The sequence below is a fragment of the Schistocerca gregaria genome, chromosome 1 (assembly GCF_023897955.1).
Source record: "Schistocerca gregaria isolate iqSchGreg1 chromosome 1, iqSchGreg1.2, whole genome shotgun sequence".
Classification (NCBI taxonomy): Eukaryota; Metazoa; Arthropoda; class Insecta; order Orthoptera; family Acrididae; genus Schistocerca; species Schistocerca gregaria.
In genome coordinates this window covers 330,574,348-330,600,648 of record NC_064920.1, presented here as the reverse complement: position 1 = coordinate 330,600,648, position 26,301 = coordinate 330,574,348, and the positions used below count along the sequence as shown (strand labels likewise).

At 42.1% G+C, this 26,301-nt stretch overlaps 1 protein-coding gene across 2 annotated transcripts in view; it reads right to left on the bottom strand.

Annotated features, from left to right (window-relative positions):
- LOC126285150 (uncharacterized) overlaps positions 1-25,806 on the bottom strand; it is a 73,223-nt gene extending 47,417 nt beyond the window's left edge. The window contains exon 1 of one of the 2 annotated variants that reach the window (XM_049984822.1): positions 25,626-25,806. In XM_049984822.1, the coding sequence (XP_049840779.1) occupies positions 25,626-25,781 (156 nt within the window). In that variant the 5' untranslated portion in view covers positions 25,782-25,806. Of the gene's footprint in view, positions 1-25,296; positions 25,479-25,625 lie in introns of those variants that run through there. The other variant, XM_049984883.1, reaches the window with a different exon arrangement.
- Between the last annotated feature and the right edge of the window lie 495 nt (positions 25,807-26,301).

Genomic DNA, 26,301 nt, shown 5'->3' with positions numbered 1-26,301 from the left:
CATGTTATGGTGCTACGATGACCAATCCACCTTTCATGAAATATGCTATTCAATACCGCTTCAACCGCACGCGAGCTATGTGCCGGACATCCATCATGCTGGAAGTACATCGCCATTCTGTTATGCAATGAAACATCTTGTAATAACATCGGTAGAACATTACATAGGAAATCTGCATACATTACACCATTTAGATTGCCATCGAAAAATGAGGGCCAATTATACTTCCTCCCATAATGCCGCACCATACATTAACCTGCCAGGGTCGCTGATGTTCCACTTGTCGTAGCCATAATGGATTTTCCGTTGTCCAATAGTGCATATTATGCCGGTTTACGTTACCGCTGTTGTTGAACGACGCTTCGACGCTAATTAGGATGCGTGCAAAAAGTCTCTCATCGTCCCGTAATTTCTCTTGTACCCAGTGGCAGAACTGTACACTACGTTCAAAGTCTTCGCCATGCAATTCCTAGTGCATAGAAATATGGTACGGGTGCAATCTATGTTGATGTAGCATTCTCAACACCGACGTTTTTGAGATTCCCGATTCTCGCGCAATTTCTCTGCTACTCATGTGCGGATTAGCCGCGACAGCAGCTAAAACACCCCCTTGGGCATCATCATTTGTTGCAGGTCGTGGTTGACGTTTCACATGTGGCTGAACACTTCCTGTTTTCTTAAATAACGTAACCATCCGGCGAACGGTCCGGACACTTGGATGACGTCGTCCAGGATACCGAGCAGCAAACATAGCACACTCCCGCTGGGCATTTTGATAACAATAGCCATACATCAACACGATATTTACCTTTTCCGCTATTGGTAAACGGTCCATTTTAACACGGTTATTGTATCACGAAGCAAATACCGTCCGCAATGGCGGAATGTTACTTGATACCACGTAGTTACAAGTTTGTGACTATTACAGCGCCATCTGTCACAAAGCGAAAAAAGTGGTCCAACTAAAACATTCATATTTCTTTACGTACTACACGAATATGTAATAAAAATGGGGGTTCCTGTTTTTAAAAAACGCAGTTGATATCCGTTTGACCTATGGCAGCGCCAACTAGCGGGCCAACCATAGCGCCATCTGGTTTTGCCTTCAAGTTAGACGAGTTTCATTCTTTGTAGTTTTTTCTTTTGATGCTTATTTCGTGAGATATTTGGCCCGGTGACTATCAATGGACCACCCTGTAGTTAAACAGGAGTTACTTTAGCTGCTGGATATAAAAGAGTTTTTGCGTTAAGGTGAGTTTACACAATCTATACGTAGTTTCCACGTCTTTTATCTACTGAGATTTAAATCAGTTTCAGATGGTTTAACCGTTCTTGCGACTGTCATATCAGTTGCAGTTCTGAGGTACAATGTAATGGTTTTCCATGACTCCTGACTACTTATGTTACGAAATGACTTGTATCATACGATAGCACTTATGTAAATTCTTTGTTGAATGGCGATGCATCATTCTCGTTCATTGACTGTAGCACGTCTGACTATCACCGTTTGTCAGTCACGGACACGATGCCGTTCCCACTGAGAAGACTTACGGAAGTTTCACGCTCCTCAGGAACAAACACAGAGACTTCCACGGAGGAAGTGCTGTGTGAAAATTTATTTTTCTCAAACATTCACATATTCATATTTACATCTTTCGTGTTCTGTATTTTGAAGATATGCTTCGTCTTGTGGATAATTTTGGTGTCAGAAGGGAAATGCACCATATCCTTGAAGTAACGTGCAAATAAAAAAGCAGAAGCACACGAAGTGATCCCAAAATTATCATTAAACACATACGATCACTCCATAACTGTAGTGGCAGAATGTTCCTACAACCAAGCTCTGTCCTTATTGTTCAAAGTACAGTGGAAGTTGTTCAATCGCATCAAAACGTCGATTTTTAATACTAAAGTCAGTTTCTGGCCATCTAGCTTGCAGACTCTTTATGAAACTGAGGCACATCCTGCACAGTGTCATGTGATGAATAGTGAATACGCTAGTGGCATTCAAAATCGCCTGGCGATTTTGTATCGCGACTGATTCAACCATCCGAAAGAAAAACATCAATCTTGGACGTCAAGCCATTTAGGAACTTCCTAGATATTTTGAAGCCTTGGTGCTGCTTCAGATATTCGTCATCACAGACGACCTCCATTCTGCAACGGATTTCATTTGTTCCACGGATTCACTAGACACGAAGTCAATAATAAAACGTTATTCGTCATAAAAAAAGTTGCTATTTGGGCGGGCACGTTTACACTGCTCCTGCGACCATTCTTGTGCAAAAGTACACTGCTGCACGTACGCTTACCGAGTCATAGGTTACAGGAACAAATTTTCGTTTATTACAGAGATACAGCTTTCATTTAAAACGCCCTAAGAACAGAACGATACTAAAAAGGACTGAAAACGAACCTTAGCTTATATATCTTCGAGCGATTGAATTACACATTTAATTTGCTACGTATGTTCGATTTCAGTCAGAATGTGTTGGATGCTTACCACGTAGGATTTAGGATACATAGAGAAAGCTCAAAGAAGAGCAGCGCGTTCTATATTATCGAGACGCAGGGAAGGAATTGTCACGGACATGGTACAGAACTTGCAAAGGCGTTTCTCATCACCAACTTTCTCCTCCGAATACGAACATATTTTGTTGACGCTGACCTACATACGGAGAAACGATCATCATAACAAAATAATGGAATCAGAACTCGCACGGAATGATATCGCAATTTGTTTTTTTTGTTTTTGTTTCTGTGTTTTTTTTTCTTTTTTCGTGCGCTGCTCGAGAGCGGAATAATAGAGAATTATTGTGAAGCTGGTTCTATGAACCCTCTGCCAGGCACTTAAGTGTGATTTGCGGAGTATCCATTTACAGGTAGAAACAGATGTAGAGCGGGACAAATATAGTAATAAATGTACTTTGGACTTTAGTCTTAAGGTATTGTTATTTGAGTATTTTAAAATCACTTGACGGGCTAACGAGTGATTAGTGACTGTTTGATAATGGTGCTTCTTCACAGACACACTTGAGTAACCTTCAATTTGAAGGCAGAGCTCCTGACTGATTGTATCGTATGAGTTGCGATGTTCTTCCGTTGTGCACAGGAAGATACCCGCTAATGTGATACTGTCATTTGATGAGAAATCTCAGATGATACCTAATCCTAATACGCAGTCCCCTCTTTTATGTGAATCAGTTCATGTATACGAAATGTAAACGAACACATACAGATTTGTTTCGAGGAAAGGCGTAGTGCTACCTTTCTGTATAGTTACGTATTACAGTCTACCTGTATTGAACGAGTGGGGCAGCGCAGTGGTTAGAACACTGGACTCGCATTTGGGAGCACGACTCTCAATCCCTCGTCTGGCTATTCTGTTTTAGGTGTTCCGTGATTTCCCTGAATCGCTTATGGCAACTTCCGGAATGATTCCTTTGAAAGAGCAAGGCCGCTTTCCTCCTCCGTCCTTCCCTAATCCGAGCTCTTGTTCCTTTTGTAACAACCTCGTCATCGAAGGGATGTTAAACACTGACATTCTCCTCAGCTACCTGTCTTGACATTGCTGAAGTCTCATACCTTCCACGAGGAATTCCATACAATTTTTCTAGAATTTCACAACATAAGGAGAAAGTTGCCCCACACACTCGTCTTTATAGCCGATTTCAGTGTCTTGATAGTGTTCGCACTGACTAGGGCATACGTGATGGCTGGGTGTTGTAGTTAGGTTTACGCAGTCCTAAGTTCTAGGGGACTGACGACCACAGATGTTAAGTCCCATAGTGCTCAGAGCCATTTGAACCATGTGACTAGGGCATAGGTCGAGGCTTCTGTCATACTATCAAACTGTGGTCCAACATCTATGACAGTGTGTGATACTTAGTTCTCATTCGAACCTTTAAAAAATGTAATACAAAAACCAGTATACTAGATGATACATATCTGAGCTTACAAATTGTTTATAGTCACTAGTAGTGACTCCCTTCTACGCAGAGTAGTAACTGAACCGGCAAAGAACCGTCAAAATGCCTTACAGTACCAAATCGTCTTTTACAGTAAAAGTCAAGGTTTCTTTACATGTGTTACCAATCGATGAACAAAACAGAGTGATTCACGAAGACATGAAAATATTTTAATAGGGTATTCTACAAGTAAAACTAAAGACAAAAGTTGATGTAAACATAGGTCCGCAAATATTTAGTTACGAAGTTACGGCTAATAAAAGATTTTACCTGAAATTTAGCAACTTCGCTAATGTGAAGCCATCGCAAAACTTTACGACGTTAAAGTAAAGCACGATTTCCATTTATTTTGTTGTTATTGACCTGGTGAATCTAATGAAACATGTCCCAGACGTGTATCTGCAGTAGTTTTGCACAACCTCCGAGAGACAAAGAAGTAATTCCGTAAAATTTTTCATTTATTAACTACTTGACCCAATTTGTTTTTCTAATTCCAAACAATTGCACAAAGTTTTCAAAAAAAACGGTTCAGATGGCTCTGAGCACTATGGGACTTAAATTCTATGGCCATCAGTCCCCTAGAACTTAGAACTACTTAAACCTAAGTAACCTAAGGACATTACGCAACACCCAGCCATCACGAGGCAGAGAAAATCCCTGACCCCGCCGGGCATCGAACCCAGGAACCCGGGCGTGGGAAGCGAGAACGCTACCTCACGACTACGAGATGCGGGGGCACAAAGTTTTCAACAGAAGTTGTAGAGAATTTCATTTTGGAAAAATAATGATGATGATGATGATGATGATGATGATGATGATGATAATAACATTAACTGAAACTGTATGAATGTGTCAGATAATCTGCTTCTATTAATACCATAGAATACGTGAGTTCACATTAAAAGTAGAAAAAGCAAATGTCAGTGTGAATGAAATTCTACTACACTCCTGGAAATGGAAAAAAAAGAACACATTGACACCGGTGTGTCAGACCCACCATACTTGCTCCGGACACTGCGAGAGGGCTGTACAAGCAATGATCACACGCACGGCACAGCGGACACACCAGTAACCGCGGTGTTGGCCGTCGAATGGCGCTAGCTGCGCAGCATTTGTGCACCGCCGCCGTCAGTGTCAGCCAGTTTGCCGTGGTATACGGAGCTCCATCGCAGTCTTTAACACTGGGAGCATGCTGCGACAGCGTGGACGTGAACCGTATGTGCAGCTGACGGACTTTGAGCGAGGGCGTATAGTGGGCATGCGGGAGGCCGGGTGGACGTACCACCGAATTGCTCAACACGTGGGGCGTGAGGTCTCCACAGTACATCGATGTTGTCGCCAGTGGTCGGCGGAAAGTGCATGTACGTGTCGACCTGGGACCGGACTGCAGCGACGCACGGATGCACGCCAAGACCGTAGGATCCTACGCAGTGCCGTAGGGGACCGCACCGCCACTTCCCAGCAAATTAGGGACACTGTTGCTCCTGGGGTATCGGCGAGGACCATTCGCAACCGTCTCCATGAAGCTGGGCTACGGTCCCGCACACCGTTAGGCCGTCTTCCGCTCACGCCCCAACATCGTGCAGCCCGCCTCCAGTGGTGTCGCGACAGGCGTGAATGGAGGGACGAATGGAGACGTGTCGTCTTCAGCGATGAGAGTCGCTTCTGCCTTGGTGCCAATGATGGTCGTATTCGTGTTTGGCGCCGTGCAGGTGAGCGCCACAATCAGGACTGCATACGACCGAGGCACACAGGGCCAACACCCGGCATCATGGTGTGGGGAGCGATCTCCTACACTGGCCGTACACCTCTGGTGATCGTCGAGGGGACACTGAATAGTGCACGGTACATCCAAACCGTCATCGAACCCATCGTTCTACCATTCCTAGACCGGCAATGGAACTTGCTGTTCCAACAGGACAATGCACGTCTGCATGTATCCCGTGCCACCCAACGTGCTCTAGAAGGTGTAAGTCAACTACCCTGGCCAGCAAGATCTCCGGATCTGTCCCCCATTGAGCATGTTTGGGACTGGATGAAGCGTCGTCTCACGCGGTCTGCACGTCCAGCACGAACGCTGGTCCAACTGAGGCGCGAGGTGGAAATGGCATGGCAAGCCGTTCCACAGGACTACATCCAGCATCTCTACGATCGTCTCCATGGGAGAATAGCAGCCTTCATTGCTGCAGAAGGTGGATATACACTGTACTAGTGCCGACATTGTGCATGCTCTGTTGCCTGTGTCTATGTGCCTGTGGTTCTGTCAGTGTGATCATGTGCTGTATCTGGCCCCAGGAATGTGTCAATAAAGTTTCCCCTTCCTGGGGCAATGAATTCACGGTGTTCTTATTTCAATTTCCAGGAGTGTATATACATACACTTTGACAATACATTAACTAAAATGTTCAAAAATGTCTGCCGGCCAGAGCGGCCGAGCGGTTTTAGACTCTACAGTCTGGAACCGCGCGACCGCTACGGTCGCAGGATCGAATCCTGCCTTGGGCATGGATGTGTGATGTCCTTAGGTTAGTTAGGTTCAAGTAGTTCTAAGTTGTAGGGGACTGATGACGACAGACATTCAGTCGCATAGTGCTCAGAGCTATTTGAACCATTTTTTTTTAATGTTTCCACCAGGTTCAATGAACATAGTAGCAAGTGTATGAATAGATTTCGTTGCTCTTTTTAGCTTCTTTTCTTAATTTCGTCTATTGCGTTAATAATGCGAGCAAGTAATGCCTCATGTGTATTGACTTCGTACTCATAAACTATGTCCTTCAACCATCCCCATATACAAAAATCCATTGGCATGAAACCGGTCGATCCGGGTGGCCACAGGCGTGTAGCACCACGACTAATCCCTTTCCGGGGAAAATGTTCATTTAAATGTGTAATAACGGCGTTGGTGAAATGCGGAGGTGCTCTGTCATGTTGAAAATATAAGATACATTTGCAGTCAGGTAGCAAGTGGAGCATTTCTTCTTTAAGGAATTGTAAGTACATCTCGCTAGTTAGACGTCGTCGGAAAATGAATGGTCCAGTCAAATGTATGTTGATTAAACCACACTTCGCCCGCCCGGTTGGCCGTGCGGTCTAACGCACGACTTTCGGGCTGGAAGGAACGCCTGGTCCCCGACACGAATCCGCCCGGCGGATTTGTGTCGAGGTCCGGTGAACCGGCCAGTCTGTGGATGGTTTTTAGGCGGTTTTCCATCTGCCTTGGCGAATGCGGGCTGGTTCCCCTTATTCCGCCTCAGTTACACTCTGTCGACCATTGCTGCGCAAACAAGTTCTCCACGTACGCGTACACCACCATTACTCTACCACGCAAACGTAGGGGTTACACTCGTCTGGTATGAGACGTTCCCTGGGGGTACCCACCGGGGGCAGAACCACACAATAACCCTGGGTTCGGTGTGGGGCGGTGGAGTGGACTGCGGTAGTCGTCGTGGGGTTGTGGAACACTGCGGCTGCGGCCAGGACGAGGCCCCCAGTTTACATACAACAGAATACCACACTTCACATTTACACTAAATCGCTCTTGGAAATTGCATTCACTGTTGGAGGTGAGTTTTCTTCAGACCAAACGTGTTCGTTACGTAACGTTTTTATACCATCTCTGTGCCTCATCAGTAAATAAAATGCATTTGTGTAACTGCCGATTAGTATTTCACCAGTTACACAACTCCAAACGAAGGGCAGGATCTCCCAGATGTAAATGATAGAGTTATTGTTTATGGTGAGGATACAGAACATTGTACATCAGTGTACGCCATACCTTAGACTGTTAAATGCCTAATTGTTCAGAGATATGTCGTATTCTTGTACCCGGGCTACGATCAATAGTATCCATGATATCCTCATCATTGTCTTCACGTATCGAGGGCTCATACTGATTACGAACGCTAGGTAAAGAATCTGTCTCCCGTAACATTCGAAATACTCCGCTAATGGTTCGTGCATTCGGAACCCTCCCCGTTGGCTAACGTACTCGATATTCGGTAACTACGGCCTTATCATTACCATCACATTTGCCGTAAATGTACACCACATTGGCGTATTCCTCTGTTGTAAATTTCAATGGCATCCCCCTTTCATAAATAATGTACAAAGTACAACAGCTACTATCTGGTTTCAAAGCCACTAATGTTATTACGTTCTTTCACTGAACCATACAGAAAGCTAACTCGTTTCAAGGTTGGGAAACGACTGAAACAACTCACTCACGGTTGTCAACAATGACAAACAAATTTACTTGTATAATAATCTTTGCTTCTCTGGATGTTCTGGGAAATTACTGCAGATACACATCTGGGACATGTTTCATTAGATTCACCAGTCCAAAAACAACAAAATAAATGTTAATCGTGCTTTGCTTTAACCTCCTACAGTTTTGCGATGGCTTCATATTAGCGAGGTTGCAAAATTTCAGGCAGAATCTTTTATTAGCCGTAACTCCGTAACTGAATATTTGCAGACCTATGTTCACCATCAAAGTTTTCCTTTAGTTTTACTTGTAGCATAACACATTAAAATATTTGAATATCCTTGTGAAATACCCTGTATATTACTCCCGACAGCATTTGTTTTAGCGCAACGGAATATGTACATTAAAACATATTCTCTGAAACTGAGTTTATGTTGCCGTTGGTTGTAACTTTCCTCTCCAATATTCTTCTGCCCCCCTATTTAGAGCTGTTTTAGACTACTGGGTCCACTGTGTAATGCTTCCTGTGAGACGAGGAAAATGAAATAATTACAAAAGCAGTGGTCCCGTTGAATACAAGACAACAATCGCATCTCTCGGGAAATACGCTAACTTGTGTGTGTTTGCAATATTTTGCACCAATTTCGAATGTTATGATTAAGAATCTGCCCAGCGTTCGAGTACACATCTCAGGAGGTATTGAAATGTAGGAAAATACGTACTATTGTCTAAGTAAGAGTATAATTTCCGCACGTTCTTTTATTTCGCCATAGTATAATGAGAATGTAATTCGACATAGCATCGTCAAATTTACTTAATTCTTTCAGTTAAAGATGTTATATAAAGCTTTTGTTAGCAAAATCTTGCCTTCTTGTAACATAAAAGAGGGTAACTGTAAACACATAAAAATACCAGACACCTTGAAAATGGCAACGTCTTACTGAACTTCTATTGTACATCAATGCTTAAAAAACGTTTATTCATGAAGATACGACGCAAATGCATGGGAATATCGGAACTACTAAATGCGTCGTAGTATTAATGTTCCTGTGAGAAAAAATATGTTTTTTCATGCAATATTTACCTTGAGAACAAAAACTTTTTACTCAGTAGACAACTGTTACTGAATTACTGTTTTACAACAAGTAGGCAGCCTTGAAGTAAAATCGGCTCTCGTTGGCGGCAGACATCTGAACAGATGAGAAACAGATCTCAGAAACGCGACTGCTGTCGTTTCATATGACATTTCACAAATGGAAGGAGGAATCTACTGATGTTCGGCAGTATCACTGCTGAGTGTTATTTTTCAAGCCGTGGCCAGTGTTTCCAGTCCAGTATGTTCCCCTCGGCAACATGAGTCAATAATCTTCACTTTAAGCAACGATGTGATTAGTAGTACTAAGAACAGCTGCTCTGTCTCCAGTTGGCAGTAACTCTTTGAAGAACAATAGCGTGGCGTATCAGATTCTTTTATGAGTTCCTACGACAATATGAGATACGCCACGGGCAATACTTAAGACAAGCCATCCTAAGGCAGATGGGCACACAATGGTATACATAAAGTACAAAACATTGATAAAGTGAGTATGACTGTGAGAAACAAAGAACCTGACGCGGGAGGGGCAACGACCTGAGTTTTATACCGCCATTTACATCGTTATATTCTTAGGGAAATGTGCAACAGCAGATATCAGTTTGCTCGCCGTGAGCCAGTAGTGCAGTGTCACAAAACTGAGTTAACGAATGCATTACGAAACGCAGACGTGAAATTCTTGTAGAATGACTAAGAACTGTCGCTGTGTTCATCACATACAAGAAGTAAGAAACAAAATAGTTATGGTTTTTTCCGCAAGAGTGTTATAGTCCACCACTAAAATGATCGTGCTCACGTTATATAACCTGAAGTAAGTGTTCGCTTCTTGTGAAGAACAAAAAGAGAATAAATCTACACATTTACATATTCATGATTACTTTCCAGTTGCACAATTAAGGCGCCCGGCAGAGGGTACGTCGAACCACATTGAAGCTATTCCTCCACCGTTCCAATCCCGAACAGCGCTCGAACATACCGCAACACCTCGTTACGAATTATAATGTAGAAGCAAGATATACAGAGCGTTTACGTTATGATGGTACAAAATTTCACTGATGATGGGAAGAGTAAATGTATCAGTTTGAGGTAAGAGACCATGGTCCCGAAACGGACGAATCGAAAGTTATAAGCGAAAATTGTTCTGATTCCTCTGACAGTGGAATACACGTACCGGTACTATTGTTGCTAAGAGTGTAGAGTAGGAAACTTCCATACACATGGGCACTAAAAAGTGCACTTTAAGAGATATGACCACTTTTTCATCTTCCATATTGTGAAACACATCTCTTCTACTGCGTACACTTCGGTTTCCGTATTTTTGGAGGAGGTGGTATGACCAAAAAGAATAAAGAAAGGCCAGTAAATATGGACTCTAAAATGCGTGAGTACTTGTTCATCGTTGGTACTGTGGAACATATCTACTGAACAAATGGCCATAGCTCTTAAGTTACGTATTTTAGAGCACTCATAACGTTTTCTCATTTGCGTTACGGGCCAGTTATAGTTAGCAATGTTTAGTACGACTCAATGAAGCTGAGCTTCGATAATGTCGATGTTTTACTTGCGTAATGCGTGCTTTCATAATGGAGTCTTTCAGTTCTTTGTAAAGGAAAGGAAAAATTTTAGAGCGAGAGCCAAAAGGTTGTGTTTCTTTTACTATAACAACCGCATACGTGACAATAAGTATCGAGCTCTAGAAACTGCTTGAAATACAATTCTCAAAGTAGTTTCACTCTAATGACGTACGAAAGGTACAACGACTGATGTACCTCAGTCTCAGTCCCACGAGACGCGTATCAAAGTATGCGAAGAACTGCTATGTCCAGTGGGAAATTTAAGGAGTAGGATGATTTATGCGGATGATAGTGGTTGTAACATACACGTCTAAGGGGCTGCACACTGGTGGGATAATGAACTCTATCGGAAGGACGGTTATCCAGAAGATTTCCACATATTGCTTAACACGATTGGCGAGATGGCTCTTTGGAAAAGGCTACCCCATCCTTCTCCATCCAAGATATGCTTTTATCTGTACAGATGTCGACGACTGGGTGTAAAAGCACAATCTCCATTCTTTTTAAAGCTACTTCTGTCTAAGCGAAGTTACAGTCAGCGAGGAGATGCAGTTGTACTAAGTATTGATCATTTGCAATTAAAATTAGCTAATCTTTGTTAATTTGGCGCCCCTTCGTCTTTAAAGGAAGGTGCACAGTACCTGATGAGAAGTAATTCTGTAAACCATTACCCGAACTAGTTTGACTGAATTTCATCTATCTAAGAAATTACTTTGTGTCCCCCGCGCGTTTCATTCAGAGATACCTGGAAATGTATAAGTCATATTATAAAGGCTTACTTACTCATTGCATTTACTAACACAAATAGCTGTCACCAATCTCGCCCAGATGCTGGAAGAAATTTCCCTCGTAGGGTTTTGTTCGTCAGTGGTAGGAAAGATAGCAGTGTGCAAGTTGTGATCAAATCAGTGGACAGTTTTCTCTTCACGACGTCTCATCAGCCGAAACAATAAGGAACTGACGGCGGGAATCTCTCTACAAATAATACGTTGGAATGGGACATTAAATCGTTTATTCCACGACGGTTTTCGAAAGGACATCTGGTGTTGGTGTCTTAGATCTATTTTCTTTTAGCTCGGTTACTCATCCGTCGTAGCATAAACTTGATGAGCTGTAGCAATGTAAACCATTATCCCAACCAGACTGACTCAGTTTCACCTAACTAACCCTCACCAATCAAATTTCACCTTCAACGCATCAATCAACAGCAGGCTTCCCCCACAAGCTGTCAGGAGCGACAACACGAAGGTCATAAACCTTTGTCGAGACAGAACGTTTGATTAGATTTTTGATAATCTGGGAAATGACTGTATGGGTCACAGTTCAAATAATAAATTATAACCTATTTCAAAAATTGTAATTATAGTGGAGAGAAAAACCTTCAGTCTGTGCTAAGTAAAGGAAGGAGTAATAGACAAAAATCGAGATAATGTGTGGAACTTATGGACCTAGTGAAAAATTTTGACTATTAGAGTCCTCATGTTAGCTAACATCATGAGACTCTTACTTCAGTGGAAGGGTTAGAAGAAATGCTGGATGAAGTGAGCAGTTTACACAAAACAGAGTAAAGATTAATAATGACCAAGGCTACTAAACATTTTCAGAGGGGAAACAGAGAGAAGCTAATTGCTAAACATAGAACTAGAGTTGACACGGCAGGAGAAGTTGTGAAAAAAATGTCTTTTCGGCTGGAAGGTTACAAAAAATAGTTCGACTTAGAGGGATGACGGTACATGCACACATGACAAGAACTATCCCCTTAACGTTAGAGTTCTACTGGTGTAAAACTTAGGCACAGAACTGAAGAAAAGGGACTTGACCACAGTGTTCTACGGAAGAGAAACATGGACCGTGGGAAAACAGTAGATGATGAAACTGAAAGCTTTTTTGTAGCGATGCTACAGTAGGATGATAAGCTACGGAAAGATAAACTCGAAAGTGAAAGATTCTAGGAAACATCACTTAGAAATGAGGTCTGGATATTCTTCAAATTAATAATGGGAGTGTTGATAGGTTATTTGACAACCTTGGCTCAGTAAAAAACGACTGACACTTCTTAAAAAGAAATCTCTGTCAATACGGTCTCCATTTGAAAATAGCCCTTACCGTAGTTGGAATTCCATGTTAAATTGCTGGTGACGCCGTACAATGTCAGCATGGAAGCGACATTCACAAGTTGGCGTTATGCTAGGGCGTATCTGCCTTCAATACGGCGTGCTTAAAACGAGAGCCACGCCATGTTAAAACCAACCTTGCGGTGTACGCCTGGTTTTATTTTCAGCAGGTATTATCTTAATTACCTTATTGTGTCAACATATTTGTTGGAAATTGATTGGGAAAGCTCTCATAAGCTTTGACGAATACTGTGAGATAAGGAGAAGTTATGTGCATTTGCTCCTCAAGCACCGGTATCCGTCCGTGTCACGCTTCTCCGAAAAAAACTCTCTATGAAGTGACAAATAATCAGCTGACAAGTTTTCCAGGTTTTGTGCCGTCTCGTGATCTTCAATACTCCCTCAGAGCCACAACAAAGACATTCTGTACAAAGGAACACTTGGTTGTCTGTATATTTTCTTTACTGTATTTATGTGAACTATCGTGTTCAAAAAACAGGTAAAGTAGCTCAATACGTTTATATTTTTGACATATTTAGCTTCACGTTCAATAAATCCGCATATAACCCTTGAAATAATAGAATGAAACTCGTTAGTGCCTCTGGCTCGATGTATATCGCTACGCTGATACTGGAGAAGACCTTGGCGGCTGTGTCACGACTTGTTTGTTTCGACTTGTACGACAACATGCCGGACGTGTACAAGTATGTAGATGCGACAGAAATGGGAATATATCATGAGTTTTGTCGTGGTTCTGTTGTCAGATACGGAAGTCAAAGATAGGGACGGGAGGAAATAGTTGTGTTTTGTACACATTTATAAATATTCATTCAAAAATGAAAATGTAGCAGTAAATTGATGACAGGGCATTATTAACATAAAGCGAAAAGAAATAAGTTTTTCTTCTACCCTACGTCGTCCGTGGAACGAAAGCTTCAATTCCCACTTTATAAAGTATGTAACCTAAGATGTTTTCAAAACGAAAAAATCTGTTAAAAACCATTATCTGCACATTCACGAAACACCTACGAAATGTTAAAAAGAGGAAGAGGACAATATATGAAAGACTATTACATAGGATTCGGACAGGAAACACCGTTTTGCACATCTGGTCTTACTTGGTAACAAACTTGCTATAGCCAAGATCGCATTACTACTTCCTTATTTTGACAAACGGTTTCCACACACTTTGCTGTCATTTTGTGGTCTGTAACATAGTGGATGTAACATTTCTTCTTTCTTGATTTGACGTAATTGCATTGACATACCTTAAAAAATTTTTGTTTCAAAACCCCTCCATTGTGAGTTGGAACGTCGTACCAAGTTGGCATATTATTGGATAAAATGTAACACATTATACAAGTTTATCAGAAATAAAACCTCTACAATCAAAAAGCATTTTGTGCACATGGACAATAACCTATACTCGCATGTACGCTCTGATCTCATGATATCGACGTAAGAAGCATCTAATGGCTGTAACACGCTGTACACGTGCTAACTTTGTAACGCTGCCATTTAGTTGTTGCGTATACGCCGTCTACGAAGGATCATCAAAGAATGGAACATTTCAAGCTAACATAAACAGATGCGCTAATGTGCGTATACTGTATATTGTGATTTTTAATACTTAACGGTCATCTGTGAGCGCAGCATATACGGACATGGCCATTTGCACGAGGTGCTTTTTGATAGTAAATGTTTTATTTTTAATTCTGAGAAACGTTTGAATAATGTGCTACATTAATGTGACAACTTAGCATGAGGTTCCAAATCACAACGAACAATTTTTGAAATAAAAAGTTTTGAAGGTTTGCAAACGTACAATTTCCTTTTCCGTTTCTTGTAATGTCAACGAAAAAAAGTCGGTTTTTCTCAAATATTACCTCGTAAATCATGAAAGGATCTATATTACATGTACGTGCACTGCGCTATAGACCAGACGATGACAGTGAAGTCTGTCGAAACTGGTTGTCGAAAATAAAGAAGTATTACTGCGATCTTGGCTATAGAAAGTATTTTATCAAATGAAGCAGATCGCTGCTCCTCTTTTCTCGACATGAGAAAATTCAGTCTAACAGGAAAACTGCTGAGAGGAGGGCCAAGTGAGAATCACGCGTGACGCGTGACGCAAACCATGTTGTTGCAAGTACTGTAGCTGTGATAGGTGGAAGGTTTAAAACGATATCAGTTAAACCCAATAAAGGAGTGTGTGTGCTCTAAACGCTGCTGTACATCTAGATATAAGACACAAAGCGTGTAACCATCACGTTTTGCACACTGTAGATAAAAATCGGATATTTAACGTAATCTAAGGGATAGAAATTCGACGTAGACTACACTCTAAACATTAAATTATTAACGAACGTATATACCCGTACCATAAAAGTATTTTAGCCAGTCAAGACATATTTCAGGTTGTGTCTTAAGTTACCTTTGGTCTGTTTTGGAGAATTTCCTTCTTTAACTCTAATTTGGTCAACTAGTCTGATCTTTTTCTACAAATTGGTGAATGTATTGGTTACACAGTTTTGTGATTTACATCAAGAGGCTTAAGTTTTCTTCCTCCATAGGGTTTAGAGTATCCGCAGTCTTTTATCCTGGTTTCCCGTTCGCGCTCTTAATTAAACCTACTATAGCTGTATCAAACAACTTGGTTTGCGGCACATATGGCGCGCGCTTGCGCCAGTCTCTTCCTCCAGCTGTTCATTGTTTTTTCTTTCAGTACGGCCAAACGACGTCGTATGTAAGTCTCTTCCTCGTATTGTGTGGTCCTTTTCCTTTTTTTAGTATTCCGAAGGAGTTTCGTGATTCTATGAAAGTGGTTTCCTGAGGAATTTTTCATTTTGTTAACTTATTAGGTTCCCTCCTTTATAAACTGGAACACGGAATTTTTTGTCCTAGAGACGACATAGGGTGGAAAACATCGGTAGTTATGCTTTATGTCAATAATGCACAGTCATTGGTTTATTGTAAATTTTCATTTTTGAATAACTGTTTATCCCTAATTGTAACGTATTGCTTCCATCTAACAATGTATGACACAAGATGGGATTATATTATTCCTAAACCGGTTATAAACAGTAAAATAATATTCGTTCAACAGCTGGCTTTCTTCATTTCTTCATTTTGTGTAAATTGACAAAAAATGGCTCTGAGCACTATGGGACTTAAGTGCTGTGGTCGTCAGTGCCCTAGAACTTAGAACTAACGGTCGCGCGGTTCCAGACTGTAGCGCCTAGATCCGCACGGCCATTCGGGCCGGCTGTAAATTGACACCTAGAAGGGTCAAGTAAAGACCAACCCATCATCTGACCAAAACCCCAGACCGTGGGACACCGAAAAACTGCTCCACCGTTCACAATAGTGAACAGCACGAGCTCACTGGCGTGGCGTTATGTGCTTATATAACGTACCAGCCACATTCTGTGCCACATCAGTCATTCTAACAGCGTATCTAATAGCAGTAACTAACACAAAGCGTTCTGACAGATGTCAGCACATTTGGTGGCCTACAACTCGCAACACGGCCATTGCTTTTTATCTCTAGTGTCCTTTCCGTATGAGTTATTTAAGAATATCTCATAGACCAATTTTCATCTCAGATGTACTTCTTCACAAACACAGCAGAACCTCTCCACTATAGACGGGTTGGATAAAAATAAAGAAAGACCAAAAACAGAAAACGTTAACGTGTCTAATACGGTGTAAGAAAACCGTTGGCATGAAAAATATCTTCTAGTCGTCTCGGAGAGGATAAATGGGTCTTTTACGATTCTTCCTGCAAAATAGTGACGGGTTCATCTAACGATAAAGCATGTGACAAGCGATCACGCGCCCTTCTCTCCAAAGTTCGGTAGAAAACGTAATAATGATGATATCTGGGTAGGTGCGACAATTCATCTTCGTGCTCACAAAACCAGACCTGGACGATACGAGCTGTGTGGAGAGGGTCACTGTCATGTTGGAACACGGCGTCACCATTGACCATGGGATATACCTGATCATCCAAAATAGACACGTCATCCTTTGCAGTAATGTGACCTTGTAGGACAGCTATGGGGCCCATGGAATACTAGGATATGACTGCCCGTATTATCACCGAGTCTCTGCCTTATTTCAATCTTGGGGCGTAAACTCTGCCAGATGCTGGAAACTGTTTGAAACAAGATTCCTCTGGCGAAATGACTTTATCCGTAGTCCAGGTTTTATGGCTTCGGCTCCATGTTTTCCTGTTACGGACATTTGGATCACTGATGAGTGGTTTTGGAATTCCAGCTTGCCCTGCACTTCCGTGCTTATGGATGTGCTTTCGTGTTGTTTTGGTACAGACAAAGTTAGCGAGTGTGACATTCTCTTCTGCAGTGGCTTTTGCAACTATCGTCCATCTATTCTTAGCCTTATGATCATTACCTTCACGATGACTCAGCTCACACTTTCGTCTTCGTTGTGTCTTAGGGGCTATTGTTTACGGGCGTTCACTGTATGCGGTATAAATCCACTATACGGTCTCTCTTGGAACACGTAAAACTTGGTCTGCCTTCATTACGGAAGTGCCCACCGTGCGTGCACTAACAATTTATCCACGTTCGACTTCGCCTAGCTGCGACACAATGCACTCACAACCACACACGACTGACCTCGACTGTCACTTGCAAGGTATTGGCGACACCGCACAGTTCCCGCTCACGGTCAAACACAACAGTGTAAGCTGCAGACTTGGCTAGCATACGCGTCAACGTTGAAGTAAGGATTTCCATATTTTCTATATTTCCGCCCAACCCATGTGTTTTGATCGACTGCCATTCCTGGTAGAGTGAAATGGCGGTGAATAGGTTAGCGGCAGCTTAATGGTTCCAGAACGTGTTTTCACTGTGCAGCGGACTGTGTACAGAAACGTCCTAGGAGATTAAAATTGTTTGACTGTATTCGACTTTTGCTGACATTGCTTATTCACACAGGCACGTCTCACTGTCCACTCTCACAGCGCCATGTCTGAACTTGCCTCTCTCTCCCAAACTTCACATTGAAACTTCCTGGCAGATTAAAACTGTGTGCCGGACCGAGAACTCGAACTCGGGACATTTGCCTTTCGCGCGCAAGTGCTCTACCATCTGAGCTACCCAAGCACGACCCATCGTCACAGATTCAATTCTGCCATTGGTCGCTTCTGTGAAGTTTGGAAGGAAGGAGACGAGGTACTAGCAGAATTGAAGCTGCGAGGACGCTTCGTGAGTCGTGCTTGGGAAGCTCAGTTTGAAAGGTCTCTGTTGGATTCCTTTCATATTAATTTCTTAAATCTGTTTGCCAGATTTTCAAGGGCAAGGAATAAAGGTGAAGGGTGCAATCTACGGTAAGAGCGTAGAAATCCGAAGGGAGACTCGGCTTAATTTTACCTGCCAGGGAAGAGAGTTTGAGTACAACTTCTTTGTGCTCCCGATGCTGAATGTGGCAATGACTTCATGAATGCCCACCATGCAGTAATTGGCATGGGTGGAGGAGTAATGACGATTCAAGTTGGGGATCAGCCAATTAATTTAGTATTTGATGAATGCATATTACGTGCCGAGTCAAAAATTAGTTGCCTAAAATTTCAAGCTCAAACCGAGTCGCAACCGAGACTGGAGTTACTCGTGAACTCTATAAGTGAGTCGTGCTCTACGTCTGGTGAGCAGGGGAAAGATGTTGTTTTTGCTGATGCACTGAGAAAGAGCATCGCGGGTGTCAGAACCACGGACAGGGAAAAGGAGAACTTGTATTGCCTACTTAGGAATCATAAACGGGTATTTTCTGAAACTGAGGGGAATGTCCGATATGTGGGTATAATGGGTCCGGCAAACCCAGGTCCCCAGCTGTTAGTAGCCTTGCTTCCGATTTTCTGCTTTCAGTGCTACTATCTATCTATTACTATTCTATATCTGTCAGTATAAATGAGGATCTCTTGCTGTAGTATGTGTGCTGTATGAATATTTTAAGATAGGAGAACTCTGAGAAAGGAATGAGTAAGTTTGGAATCTTGAAAACAGGTTGCAATAATACGATTGTTTAACCATTGGCTTCCCAATATGCGATGATATGTTAATATTGATGATATATGTCTTTTTTGTTCTTTATAGCTGAGTATGTAAAGTGCTGTCTGTGGATTTCGTCAGTATACTGATTCCCTTCAAGGTTAAAGAAGAATTGCGGTTTGTGTAATTTACGTGGCCCTGAAATATTATTGTGGTAGTCAAATACGAGCAATTTTTCAGCAAATGGAGAATGGAACAGAAATATGGATCCTTTCTGTAGCCTTGATTGATGTCGAGCCAGAGCCTAAAAAATTATTCTGCGTTAATACTTGTTCTAGAAAAGCGACGTTTATGTGTTTTGCTGATGCTGTGAGCATTACAGCTTACTGTTTTCGCTGGTGCGGGATGCACTGCAGCCTATATGATTTGTACTGAGGAAATTTCCCTCTTGAGGGTAGAGGAAGGTTAAATAATTTTGATTATGGGATCGAAGGAAAGCTTGGTTTAAGGTAATAACGATGAAGCAAAAAAATTGTCATTTAAACTACAGGAGGATTCGGATCTTTTGTGTCTGTTGTAAGTTCAATATGTTAAGACGAAACTGTTTTACAGAATAGAGGTGACCACAATTTTGCTGTTCATGAGAAATGAATCCAGAATGACCACCACAGGCGAAATAACTGATTTGGAAGCGAAAGGTAATTTAAAGAAGGAACGAAATGGGTAACCTGTATAATGAAAATATTTTAACTCGTTCAGAGCCATCTGTGTGATTAATTCTTGTGATAACGTAATTTTAGATGAAATTTTCTTACTGTCTTATGTGTGAATATATCAGTATGATAAATGTATAATTACGAGTCTCTTATCACGTGTGTCAACTGGTATAAATGTTTTGATGTGTTCTTTTTACTATGTATGTTTAAGGAAAGATTCTCTATATTTATCATGTGACAAGACATATGCCGCGAGCGTCAAGAAGAGGACGAATTAGAACAATGTTGTAGTGGTATAAACACGGTGTTTAAGTAGCATTAAAGTAGCCTGTTTGATTAACTAGTAGTGGATTAAAGTAGAATTTTGAGTAATTCTTGTGTATGGGTAGTTAGTTTGTAGAATATTCAACAGGTGTGCATGTGTGTATGTAAATACCATTTGAACCCTATGCTTTCCTGACCTATACTTACACAAGGTATAATCCTGTTCATTTTAGTGAATTAATAAGTAGCATTTGATTTATTAAAACGCAAGTGAACCACATTAGTGATGTGAATTTAGATATTATATTGTCAGTTCATTTAATTTTTATTTTTATACTGTCCAGTCATTTCACTTTTGTATTTTACATTGTCAAGTCATTTAACTTTTATTTTTATATTGTCGATTCATCTAATTTTTTTTATTTAAAAAAATTAAGTCTCACTTTTGTTCTAAAAAAATTGTGAAAGACAATACTAAGTGGTATTATGTATGACATTTTGTAATCACATAACTACGATGAACAATTTCCGTGAATGCAGTTGAGAACCTGAAAGCGAACCGTCTAAACTCCTACGAAACAGCGGGAGCAGCGAGGAGGAGGACTAGTTGTAAACAGGCGGGTTTCCCAGCAGGACACTCTGTCAGCCGGGCCACTTCGGGAGCGCGGTCGGCAACAAAAGAAGGGTACGCGGCAAACACTTTCCCTTAAACCCGGAGCTAATGGCCAGCCGCACCAGTGCGACCCTTCGTGGAGGCGATGACCTGAGATGGCTGAGCGGTCCACCGCGCGGAAATCCGTCAGCTGTCAACGCACCACACGCACGCGACCGTGACGAGACGGCAGCGCTGAAACGACAGAAGACCGGGGAAAAAGGGGCGTGGAGCCCTTTGACACATACTGTCCAGAGAAACTGGCAGACTTCAACTACGCCTATCAACATTTCCTGGCGGATGCCCACTGTCAAGAGACAGTAAATCGTAGTTCGATGTTCTCTGGTAGCTAAGGGTGGCACAAAGAAGAGCCATTAAGTGTCATCCTTGCCCAGGAATTATCAGTCAGCTATTCATGATCATAGGACTGTGATCGATTAGCCTTTGCATGGGGCATATTTATAGTGAGGAACCCTTTAAGGGTAACAATTACATAATTAATTGTTTGCTAACTAACTGAAGTATAGTAGAGTGATTAAATTAGTGCCACAAAGTTATTTTAATTCTGCCAATTATTAGTTTTATAAGATATAGAATTTTTTGCGATAACCACTTCGCAAAACATGTTTTTTCTCTTATCTTTTTCTTGCTTTTGCGTATTGTGCATTGTAATGTTCCTCTTTACAATACTGATGTTATTTTCATGTTTTTTCTTAATTGCTGTGGCACCTTTGCTATTTTCATAAATTTTACTTTTTAATAAACAGTCCTAAATTTTCCTGTGATCAGGTGGCTCTTTCAATGAGCAAATACTGGTGAACTCCATAAGAGTAACAAATCAGAAATTGTTTTCTTATTAATGACACAGGAACCATTGTTTTTACTTGCTGACCGAATTAGGTCTACACTATCTTTTAAATACGTGTCACAGATTTGTTTTTTTCTTTGAAATTGGTAGATTCTAAAGATGTGTTGAAATTATTGTTTTTTAGCAAATAGTTTGTGACCTTTTGCCTTTTCTTTACATTTTTGATTTAAGTTGGGTGTGAGAAGCCTGTTTGGGAATGTCCTAGCATGGCCAGAAAATTCCCCGCACAGTCTTTTCCCGGAGCGTTGGGGTTATGAAAGATCTCTGTTGGATTCCTTTCACGTTAATTTCTTAAATCTGCTGTCACTTACGGCATAAATTCCTCTTCTAAATTTATTGTGGTGTTTCTGACTATCTGGGAGGAGATTGAGCAGTAAAACGTGTTACTTTTACACATCAACAAGAACGACCTGTCACACTACTACAATTAAAAACATAGTTTATTTGTAATTTATGTCACACAGTCTCATACGGAACCTACATCCGCTTTCTTTTATATACTGTGTATGATAAGATACTGTCATCCCTCTTCCCTTCTGTGTGAGAGAATGAATGAGCAAATGTATTTCTAGTTGCATGCTGGATGGTAGCAGACAAGCCTGTCTGCTAGAGAACAGTAGGACCAACGTCGGAACAGGTAGCTACGCTTTCTAAAAGCACAGAGGTTTCTATTCTTAGTATGGCCCTGTAGGTCCCTTGTCATGTTGGTATGGGAAGCTGCCTCTCTGGTCACTTCCGTTTTGTATCTGTGAAGCACCCTTGGTAGGAGCCCAGGCCAGTCGGTCTGGAGCGAGCGTCGGAAGTGGTAAGATCTCCGGCTAAGCATGTCTCTGCTAAGTCCGTAGGACTGAAAATTTAATCACCTTTATTTCAGGTTTATATCTAAAATATCTAATGTTACCTTAAATTGTAACGCAGTGTAATTCTAGTGTGAAGTTCAGAATAACTTCCAGTAGTTGCTTTGTCACTACTTTGTGAGTAAAGTGGAACCACGTGTGGATGATCCGTAACTGTAACTAAGATCATCAATCTTAAATGCGAACGTGTGTGAGATTATAACGTATCGTCTTGACAATATTTTTCAATATAGCAACTTTTCTTTATGTTCAACCCACGTGGGCTGTACTTTGTGAGACCAGTACCAAATGCTTATACAATTGTTTGACCCATCAGGTTAATAGTAAGACGATAGTAACCAGTTCGATGTTTTTCTTTTGTAATTTGTGTTTCGATGTAATTTATTTTAATTATCAAAATTATTGTTGAGTTACACTCTTTGTGTAAACCAAGCTGACCACGCGAAGCATATAGTGTAATCATCAAAGTAGGCCTCAGCTATTCTTTTCGGGAAGATTTCACAGAAAGTTAGTATGAATTTAGTATACAGTGTGTGGTAATTAAATGACGGACAGGATTGGGCTACGAACGTAACTTCTTTGGGTGAAAAGTGAATCGGTTGGTTGTGGTTAATTTCCTCTCGCATACGTTTCAACGTTCTTCGTGTGTTAATTTATGAATGCAGTGTTGTATGCAATCTCCCAATCTTGGCTCCATATTTGATGTGTTCCGTATAATTACAAACTCACATTTTCACAATCCTAAATAAGGCACCAGCTTAGTTATGACTCAAGTTTAATATGCTGAAATTTCAATGATCAATGTTAAAATAAATTTCCAAATATAAACTGATTTATTTCTTTTTATTTAAATTCTCTTTTTTATATATATCACCGGTTTTCGTAAGATTATTAAAAGATTATAATTAATGTTAGTCTGGTTGGGAATTTGGTAAGCTAGACTGGATACCTGGTGAAACAGTTGCGCAGTAATGCAAGGTTAACTTCCTCGAATAGCTCACAGCTTTTAAACCGCTCTTATGGCCATGAATAGCAGCACCGCTTTTATATCAAATTAAAGCAGCAACATTACAAGTTGGTAGAGCACTTACCCGCGAAAGGCTAAGGTCCCGAGTTCGAGTCTCGGTCCGCAACACAGTTTTAATCTGCCAGGTAGTTTCATATTAGCGTACACTCCGCTGCAGAGTTGAAATCTCATCCTGGAAACTTCACATTGTCTCACCTGCATGCTATGCCTGCCTGTCGGGAAAAGGCACTGGCTAAACTGAAACAGCGAAGAGGGCAGGTCACGAGTCGGCATGGATAGCTCGGCAGGTATTAGCATTGCGCCTGAAAGACAAAGTTTCATGTTCGAAACAAAATCGGCACGAAGTAGCAGCCCCATGGTTATTTCTAAACTGAATTTTCCACTGTAGAGCTGTGAATTTTTCTAACAGCCTACCACCGAGACTGTATGGTCTTCCTGAAGTGCATAAAGAAGGTCTGCCTTTTCGGCCTATAGTCAGTAATATTGACGCACCCACATATTATTTAGCCAAACATCTAGCCTCTTTGTTGAGACAATTTGTTGGCAAATGTTCACACCATATACGCAACTCTGCTGATTTTATTAACAGACTGGCGGATCTCCACTTAAGTAGTTCGGATCTTCTAGTGAGTTTTGGATGTAGTTTCCCTTTTCACAAAAGTACCTCTTGTGGATTCCTTGATTCTAATTGGTCAACAGTTTGAATAGGACATTACTGCTTTGTTTCGACATACTCTCTCCTCAAGTTATTTTATATTTAACCAGGAATATTTTGAACAGTCTGACGTTGTCGCCATGGGCAGCCCTGTGTCTCCTCCGGTGGCTAACCTCTTTATGGAGGATTTTGAGGAGAGAGCGGTCAGTAAACCAACTGTTTTTTTGGAGATACGACGATGACACTCTCATAGTGTGGCCCCACGGAGAGGAAAAGTTAATGGAGTTATTTCATCATCTTAACTCCAACCATGAGAATATTCGATTTACTATGGAACTAGAGAAAGATGGCTGCCTTCCATCTCTGGAAGTTTTGGTAAAACGGAAGAGTGACGGCACTGTGGGACACTCTGTCTACCGCAAGCACACTCAGACTGATTTGTATTTGCATTCTTCAAGTTGCCGTCACCCATCCCAGACCATGAGTGTACTTAAAACGCTTGTACACAGGGCACACACAGTGTCAGATGCAGAGAATTTGCCTAAGAAACTGGCACATTTGAGGACGGTGTTCAGAGACAATGGGTACTCGACCCGGCAAATTAACAGGGCCTTCGCAACTAGAGCCAGGAACCGGGAAGTGGATAAAGAGGAGGACGCGCCAGCCAAGTCTATAGCTTTTCTTCCCTTTGTCGGAAATATCTCCTTCAAGATAGCAAATATTCTTGAATTTGCTGGGATCGGTGAAGAATGATTTGTTACTGCGAAAGGCGGTAATTTACAAAATACCGTGTCAATGTGGTATGGCCTATATAGGACAGACAACGCGTACAGTGGAAGAGCGTTGTACGGAACATCAGCGTTGACTCGCCTACTGCAGCCTAGTAAGTCTGCAGTTGCGGAACATTGTATTTCTAACGGACACTCAATGGAGTACGACAAAACTTCGATTTTGGCCATTGCAAGAACTTTTGGGACTCCATTATCAAAGTATCAGTTGAAATACGCATTGCGGAAAATCTAATGAGCCGTGAGAGTGGTTACCAATTGAATAACGCATGGAATGCCGTCATCTCCGAAATTTGCGCTCGACGAAGACGCCAGAGGACTTCGATAGCAGCGGCCAGCGACAATACCGACGGTAGCTGAGTACTGCAGTTCCACCAGCGAGGGCGCTGCCACTGGGCGGTGTGGCCCTTCTGTCTCCACAGTTACAACGCATGTGCAGCAGTACTATCAGCGCACTATATAAGCTGGAGCGGAGAACGTCTTCGTCAGTTCTCGTTCGGCTCACCTGAAGATGGCTGGCAGTTGTCCAGCCGAAATATCGTGCAGTGAAGTTTATGAAGACCGGCTGCAAGTCGCAGTCCGGCTCACATTTTTGATCAAGAAGTTACCTTGCAGCTCACACTCTGTTCCTTAGGTAGCACTTAACGCTTGTTAGTTCGCGACGCGGAGCACCGGTTACGCGTCGACGCGGTGGTGTCGCAGCACTGACTGCGCAACGCTCTGATGACGTACCGCACACGTCACAAAGCGCCGGGCAGCGGGTTCACTGTCAGGGGCAGCGGGGCAGAGCTGAGCGCAGCTGCGTGCAGCTGTGGGGCCGCGCCGGTCGCTTACCGTGTCAGAAGGACGTTGATCGCTGAGCGCGGGACAGACAGCACTGCGCCGCGCAGCGTAGGGCAGCGCCGAGCTGCTCACACCGGTTCCCGCCAGGCTCACGTGCGCCGCGCCAAGTTCCCCTTCCCCTCCCGCTCCCTCCCCCTCCGACACCATTCCCTTCCCATTCGGTCGCCCAAATGCTACTGAACAAGGTCTCGTAACACGTACTTGTCGCTAGTTATATCTTAATCACCTAGACGCCATTGCGAACCGCGGCTTGTAACTGCCTGAAGATATCCTATCTCAGTGTCCTGCTCTTTACTTTCAGTATGGGAACGAAGTGCTCAAGACACTGACTGTCACGAGGCAGCCGACACACACAGCAGGGCCTCACGCCAGACCGTGTGTCCGCCGACGGCCACACGCTGCGCTTGTTTAATACAGCACCAGACTCCAACTCCATTGTATAGAACAGATTCAGATTTCTGACTGCTCTACAATTAAGTAAGGGGTTACATATTTGACGTTAAGCATTTAAGAGAGTTCTTTTACTTGCGTACGGTAGTTTTAAACTCTACTCCTGGGTAATTTGTGCTCCCGTTTCGGCAAAAGCTGGTTTTCCAAACATTTCAATGTTTATTGTGTGTTATCTCCTAAATTATATGTCATTGAATTATACACAAGAGCGCACTGA